The sequence below is a fragment of the Eriocheir sinensis genome, chromosome 37, assembly GCF_024679095.1.
Source record: "Eriocheir sinensis breed Jianghai 21 chromosome 37, ASM2467909v1, whole genome shotgun sequence".
NCBI lineage: Eukaryota > Metazoa > Arthropoda > Malacostraca > Decapoda > Varunidae > Eriocheir > Eriocheir sinensis.
In genome coordinates, this window is record NC_066545.1 from 14,010,326 (window position 1) to 14,017,825 (window position 7,500).

At 46.5% G+C, this 7,500-nt stretch overlaps 1 protein-coding gene across 8 annotated transcripts in view; it reads left to right on the forward strand.

The window, feature by feature from the left end:
- Positions 1 to 7,500, forward strand: part of LOC127008293 (rap1 GTPase-activating protein 1-like) — a 138,371-nt gene that overhangs the window by 100,894 nt on the left and 29,977 nt on the right. For all 8 annotated transcript variants that reach the window (XR_007761001.1, XR_007761000.1, XM_050880101.1 and 5 more), the window contains one exon: positions 5,634 to 5,810. Coding sequence is in view for 6 of the 8 variants with exons in the window: in XM_050880101.1 (XP_050736058.1) it covers positions 5,634 to 5,810 (177 nt within the window). In the remaining 2 variants the exon portion in view is untranslated. The remainder of the gene's footprint in view (positions 1 to 5,633; positions 5,811 to 7,500) is intronic.

Below are 7,500 nucleotides of genomic sequence, written 5' to 3' on the forward strand. Positions count from 1 at the left end.
CTCTTTCTCTCCCTTTCCTGTCTTTCTTTCACTTTCTCTCTTCATTCATTTATTTTTATCTGATTTTGAGGGTTTCATTCTCTCTCCTTTTATTATTTTTCCCTCCTCCCTTTCCTCTTTCCCTTTCTCTCCCTCTCTTTCTCTCCCTTTCCTTTCTTTTATCACTTTCTCTTCGTTCGTTTATTTTTATCTGATTTTGAGAGTTTCATTCTTTCTCCTTTTATTATTTTTCCCTCCTCCCTTTCCTCTCTCCCTTTCTTTCCCTCTCTTTCTCTCCCTTTCCTTTCTTTTATCACTCTCTCTTCATTCTTTTATTTCTATTTGATTTTTTTTCTTTCATTCTTTCTCCTTTATTCTTTTTCCTCCCTTTCCTCCCTTCCTTTCTCTCCCTTTTTCTTTCTATCATTTTCTCTTTTCATTCGTTATTTTTTATCTGTTTTTCTTTATGCTTTCTTTCTTTTTGTATTTCTTTCCTCTTCCATCATTTACTTCCTTCTCTTTTTCCTCCTCCTTTCTCTCCCTCTTCTCTCTATCCCTTTCTCTTTCTTTCATTCTTTATTTTTTTATCTCATTATTTGCTTTCTTAGTCTATTTATTTCTTTTTTTTTTCTCTCTTTTGACCTCGTGCATTTCTCACTTCCTCCGTGTGTGTGTGTGTGTGTGTGTGTGTGTGTGTGTGTGTGTGTGTGTGTGTGTGTGTGTTTGTGTGTGTGTGTGTGTGTGTGTGTGTGTGTGTGTGTGTGTGTGTGCGTGTGTGTGTCACCCTCTCTCTCTCTCTCCTCAATATTCTCTCTGTCCTTTTGTTTATTAATCTCATGTCATCCAACACCCAAGTCTCTCTCTCTCTCTCTCTCTCTCTCTCTCTCTCTCTCTCTCTCTCTCTCTCTCTCTCTCTCTCTCTCTCTCTCCTCCCAATCCCTCCTCCTCCTCCCCGTGGTCCCTGCCCCAAGCGGTTCCCACGAGTTAACCGACGATAAAGTACTGCGTTCTCTCCCATGCTTCCTGCTGCAGAGAGAGAGAGAGAGAGAGAGAGGAGGGGAAATCAGAAAAGGATGAAGGACAAAGTGAAAATTCTCTCTCTCTCTCTCTCTCTCTCTCTCTCTCTCTCTCTCTCTCTCTCTCTCTCTCTCTCTCTCTCTCTCTCTCTCTCTCTCTCTCTCCCTAAAAATAAAAAAACATGCCGGAAACCGTTTAAAGGAAACACCGAGTCAGAGAGAGAGAGTGGCAGGAGGAGAAGGCGGCAGGAAGACGAAGATGAAGAAGAGGAGGGGGAGGAGGAGGGGAGGAGGAGGAGGAAGAGGAGGAGGAGGTGTGAGTATCCTTCTGAGGTCCTGAGAGGCTGGTTAAGGGGGGGGGGGAGCAGGGGGGGGCGTGACTCCCCTTGCACGACCTCTTCCAAACCCTTCCCCCCCCCCACATAACAGGATGAGAGGGCGGGGGGAGGAGGAGGAGGAGGAGGAGGAGGAGGAGGAGGAGGAGGAGGAGGGGGGGAGCGTGGGAAAGAACCAAATCCTTTCTTCACCTGTGATTGAGAGAGAGAGAGAGAGAGAGAGAGAGAGAGAGAGAGAGAGAGAGAGAGAGAGAGAGAGAGAGAGAGAGAGAGAGAGAGGTGCAGTATATATATTGTTCCTCTCTCTCTCTCTCTCTCTCTCTCTCTCTCTCCTCTTCATTCTCCACTTCTCCTTATTCTCCTTTCCTCCCTTCTTCCCTTTCTCTTCTTTTCTCCTCATCCCTCTCTCTCCTTTCTCTCTCTCATTTCCCTCTTTCATTCCCCTTCTCCTCTTTTCTCTTCTTCTCCTTTATCATCCTTCCCCTTCATTGCAGTTCCCTCCTCCCCTTCCCCTCTCTGCCCCTTCCCTTCCCTTCCCTTTTCTTCCCTTCTCTCTTTTTTCCTCTTTTTTGTTTTCTTCTTTCATTCCCTTTTCCCTTCTTCCTCCCCTTCATCATCCTTCCCCTTCATTGCAGTTCCCTCCTCCCTTCCCTTCCCTTCCCTTCCCTTCTCTCTTTTCTCCTCTCTTTCCTTTCCCTCTTTCATTCCCTTTTCCCTTCTTCCTCCTCTTTATCATCCCTCTCCTTCCCCTCTCTTCCCTTTCCCTCCCCTTCCCTTTTCCCCTTTCCCATCCACGAGAGGGAGCAACAAAGGGGGGGAGGGGTGTTCCTTACCCATACCCTTCCCCTCCCCTCCCCTTCCTTTCCTCCCCTTCTCCCCTTCCCTCTCCTTCTTACTCCTCCCCAAGGTTATTAGTGGGGGGAGTGTGGGAGTGTGTGTGTGTGTGTGTGTGTGTGTGTGTGTGTGTGTGTGTGTGTGTGTGTGTGAAGGAACATATGATTGCTTTTTTTTCCTTCTTTTCCTTCATTTCTTCCTTCCTTCCTTCATTTTATCCAATTTTCTTTTTTATCCTTTTATCGTTTTCTTTCTTCCTCTTCCTTCCTTCCTTCATTTTTTTCGTTTTTCTCTTATTCTCTTCTTTTTCTCTTCCTTCCTTCCTTCCTTCCTATCCTTCTTTTCATTTTCTTCTCCTCTTATTCTCTTCTTTCTTTCTCTCTTCCTTCTTTCCTTCCTTCCTTCTTTTGCTTCCTTCATTCTCATATTTCCTCTCCTTCCCTTTTTTGTCCCTTCTTCCTTATTTGTATTCCAGCCCTTCCCACATTCTCTCTCTCTCTCTCTCTCTCTCTCTCTCTCTCTCTCTCTCTCTCTCTCTCTCTCTCTCTCTCTCTCTCTCTCTCTCTCTCTCTCTCTCTCTCTCTCTCTCTCTCTCTCTCTCTCATCTTTGTTACTGTTTTTTTCCCTTTTTTCTTTTTTTCTTTCTTTCCCTTCATTTAGTTTCCCTTCTTATGTCCTCCCTTCCTTCCCCTTCCCTTCCTCTTCCTTCTCTTCCCTTCCCTTCCCTTCCCTTCCCTTCCCTTCCCTTCCCTTCCCCTTCCTTTGTCTTCCCTTCCCCTTCCCTTCCCTTCCCTTCCTTTCCCCTTCACTTCACTCCCATCCCCTTCCTTTTCCTTTCCTTTCCTTATCTTCTTTTCCCTTCCCTTCTCATCCCATCCCTTTCCTTTTCCTTCCCTTCCCTTTCCTTCCCTTCCTTTTTCTTCCCTTCCCTTTCCTTCCCTTCCTTTTCCCTCCCCTTCCCTTGTCTGCCCTTCCCTTCCCTTCCCTTGCTTTCCATCCCTCCCTCTCTCCCTCCTTTCCTTCCCTCTCTCCCTTTCCTTCCCTCCCCTCTCTCCTTCCCTCCCTTCCCTCCCCTCCACTAACACATTATTCCTCCTCCTCCTCCTCCTCCTCCTCCTCCTCCTACGTCATCTTTCCTCCACTTTCCCTCCTTATATTCCCTCCTTCCTCCTTCTCAATTTGCTTTTCCCTCCAATTTCCACTTTTCCTCCAGTTCTTCCCTCCCTTCCTCCCTCCCTTCCTTCACTTTCCCTCGCGTCTCTCCTTCCTGTTTCTTTCTCCCTTTTTTTCCCTCCCTCCCTTCCTCTTTGTTTTCTCTCCTTTCTTCCTCCTCTCCCTCCTCTTCCTCCTTTCCTTTGTTCCTTCATTACCTCCCTTTCTTTCCTCCCTTCCTTCTTTCCTCCTTCCCTCCCTCCCTCCCTCCAATCTTATCTCCAATCTGTTACCTCCCTTCCCTTATTCTGTGTTTTCCCTCCTTTCCTCCTTCCCTCCTTCATTCCTTCCCTTACTCCTCCCTTTTCTTATCTCTTCCTTATCTTCCTTCTTCTCTCCCTTATTTTTTTTATTCCCTCATTCCTCTTCTTCCTCCTTTCCTTTCTTCCTTCCTTCACTCCCCTTTTCTCATTCCTTCTCCTCCTTTCTTTCTTCTTTCCTTCTCATTCTCCTTTTTTTCTTCCCTCATTCCCCTTCCTTTCTTCCCTTCTTCCTTCCCTCATTTCCCATTTTCCCATCCACTTCCTTCCTTCCTTTCTCCTCTCCTTCCTTCCCTTCCTCCCTCCTTCCTTCCCCTATTTCCTGTATCTTCTCTCCTTCCCCTTCCTTCCCTCCTTTCCATCCTCTCTTTCCTTTCCATCCCTCTCCTTCCCCTTCCTTCCCTCCCTTCCTTTCCATTCCTCTCCCTTCCCTTCCTTCCCTCCCTTCCTTTCCATCCCTCTCCCTTCCCTTCCTTCCTTCCCTTCCTTTCCATCCTTCTCCCTTCCCTTCCTTCCCTCCCTTCCTTTCCATCCCACTCCCTTCCCTTCCTTCCCTCCCTTCCTTCAGACCTTGAGCCTTGCCCTTTCGCCCTTACCATCCGGGACATAAGAGTGAGAATGCATTGCCCTTCACGCTGCGGGGGGGCCAAGAACGAGCTACTCTGACCCTTAAAGACCAGGACCAGAGAGTCGGTGTTTGGTTGATGGTGTTTTGACGTTTTGGGGAGAGAGAAAAAGCGAATAGTTTAGTTATATATTAGTTTTGGTTTTGGTTGCGTTGTAGTTTGAGTCTTATTGTAGGGTGAGATAAGGGTTGTTCTGGGTTGTTTTGGTCGTGGTGGAGGGGGGTAGAGAGGTGGGGGTGGAAGAAGAGGAGGAGGAAGTTTGAGGAAGTTTATATAAGTAGCGAAGTGAAAATATACTACTATATAACTACTGTTACCCTCCTCCTCCTCCTCCTCCTCCTCCTGTTTTACTTCTTTTTTCTTCTTCGTCTTCTTTTTCTTCTTCGTCATCATCATCATCATCATTTTCTTTTTTTCCTTTTTCTTTTTCTTTATATTCATCTTCTTCCGCCTCCTCCTCCTCCTCCTCCTCCTCCTCCTCCTCCTCCTCCTCCTCCTCCTCCTTCATATTTATTTTACCTTTACTTACCTTCAATAATACTAGTCAATATTTTTCTGTCCTTGACAAACACACACACACACACACACACACACACACACGAAAAAAAAAAAAACATAGACACACACACACGGGTTTTCCTCAGCCTGACACACACACACACACACACACACACACACACACACACACACACACACACACACACACACACGGCCCCGCCCAAGTTTGGTCACCTTGCGTAAGAACATAGTCTCATTCACTTTCTCTCTCTCTCTCTCTCTCTCTCTCTCTCTCTCTCTCTCTCTCTCTCTCTCTCTCTCTCTCTCTCTCTCTCTCTCTCTCTCTCTCTCTTTGTGTGTGTTTGTCTGTGTGTGTGTGTGTGTGTGTGTGTGTGTGTGTGTGTGTCTGTGTGTGTGTGTGTGTACCGGAAGTAATATAATTGACACACATTGCGTTATTGTCGTATGTAAAAAAAAGTTACATTATTGCACACTTGACAAACCCTTCCCCCCTCCCCCCCTCTTTCCTTCCTCCTTCCTCTCCTCTGTGTGTGTGTGTGTGTGTGTGTGTGTGTGTGTGTGTGTGTGTGTGGCGTCAATTGTGCTATCACTCTGGGTTTGTCTCTCTCTCTCTCTCTCTCTCTCTCTCTCTCTCTCTCTCTCTCTCTCTCTCTCTCTCTCTCTCTCTCTCTCTCTCTCTCTCTCTCTCTCTCTCTCTCTCTCTCTCTCTCTCTCTCTCTCTCTCTCTCTCTCTCTCTCTCTCTCTCTCTCTCATCTCTCTCTCTCTCCATCTCTCTCTCATCACCACCCCAAACCTCACACCACCACCACCACCTCATCACCACCTCTAAAAACACCCGTCACCACCCACAGGAGCACTGGAACTTCTACGGTGTCGACGCTGTGCAGGGCCCGGTGTTGGTGAGCCAGCGTCGGGAGGTGGTCGGCAGCCAAGAGCTTGTGCATCTGCTGGTGAGGCTGGGCGACGGGCTGCACCACGCCTCCCTCCCCGCCGCCGGACAGGACCTCAGACCCGCCGCACTCGTCAAGGTAAGAAAACTTGGACAGGTGTATTAATTAGTGGGTGTGATGTTACTGTTTGTCTTTCCTTTCCTCTCTCGTAATCTTGCATGCAGTGATATTTATTTGATTTCGTCGGTATATTCCTTCCTTTCGCTGCCCTCGTCCAGGTGAGAAAAATTGGACAGGTGTATTAATTAGGATCAGAAGGGTGGGGTGCTACTGTTTGTCTTTCCTTTCCTCTCTCGTAATCTTGTATGTGGTGATTTTTATTTGATTTCGTCGCTATATTCCTTCCTTTCCCTGCCCTCGTTAAGGTAAGAATTGGACAGGTGTATTAATTAGTAGATGAGATGTTACTGTTTGTCTTTCCTTTCCTCTCTCGTAATCTTGTATGTGGTGATTTTTATTTGATTTCGTCGGTATATTCCTTCCTTTCGCTGCCCTCGTCAAGGTAAGAATTGGACAGGTGTATTAATTAGTGGAGGTGATGTTACTGTTTGTCTTTCCTTCCCTCTCTCGTAATCTTGTATGTGGTGATTTTTATTTGATTTCGTCGCTATATTCCTTCCTTTCTCCGCCCTCGTCAAGGTAAGAATTGGACAGGTGTATTAATTAGCGGATGTGATGTTACGGTTTGTCTTTCGTTGTTCCTTTCTTGCATGATCTTGTACTCAATGATACCTGACTGACTATTTCATTCCTTAGTCCATTCTTTCATTGTTTCACTCATACAATTCACTATTTTTTACGACAAATGAGGCAGTTCAAAGACAAAACAAATGCACACAAAAACACTCCACAAAGCACCGTTCGTTAAAATATAAAACAAGTTACGTAAGAGGAGGGTATCGGGGTATAAGGACGCCTCTCCTCCCGAAATTGACCCCTCTTTCGGCCACCTCTTTTGATTCTTTTTAGGAGCAGCGAGTAGCGGGCTTTTTTTTTATTATTGTTTCCTTTTTTGTGCCCTTGAGCTTGTTCCTTTGTTGCAAAAAAAAATTATATCAACTTGTTACCTATGTCGCTTAATGATGAGATGAGGATAGGAGGAGGAGGAGGAGGAAGAGCAGGAGATAAGAAAGGAGGAGATGAGGAGGAGGAGGAGGATGAAAGGTGAAAGGAGAAGAGATAAGGAGGAGATGAGGAGGAGGAGGAGGATGGGATGTTTAACAGTTAACAGAAGATAAAGAAAAATTTAACAACACAAAAAAATTACCACTTCAACACCACACCACTTCATCACCACCACCTCCAACACCACACCACTTCAACACCACCACCTCCAACACCACACCACTTCATCACCACCACCTCCAACACGACACCACTTCAACACCACCACCTCCAACACCACACCCCATCACCACCACCACCACGACCTCCTCTAGTACCACACCACCACATCACCACCACTCCAAACACCCTTCACCACCCACTGCAAGAACTCATTTAGCCTACATGGGGGGGGGTTGGGGTCGGGGGGGGGGGGGGTAGCTCCTGTAAACCTAACCCCATCTATCCCCCCTATCCATGAATCTACTTAACCCTGTTCCTGAAGGTGTCTAATCCTGTCGACACTTACCACATAACTACCAAACGTGCCCCACTTATCAACCACTCTATTAATGAACTAAACCTTGCCTTCCTGTCTGTCTGTGTCTGTCTGTGTCTTATCTCGTTATGTAAGGAGGACGGGACATCAATTAGAAGGCCCATT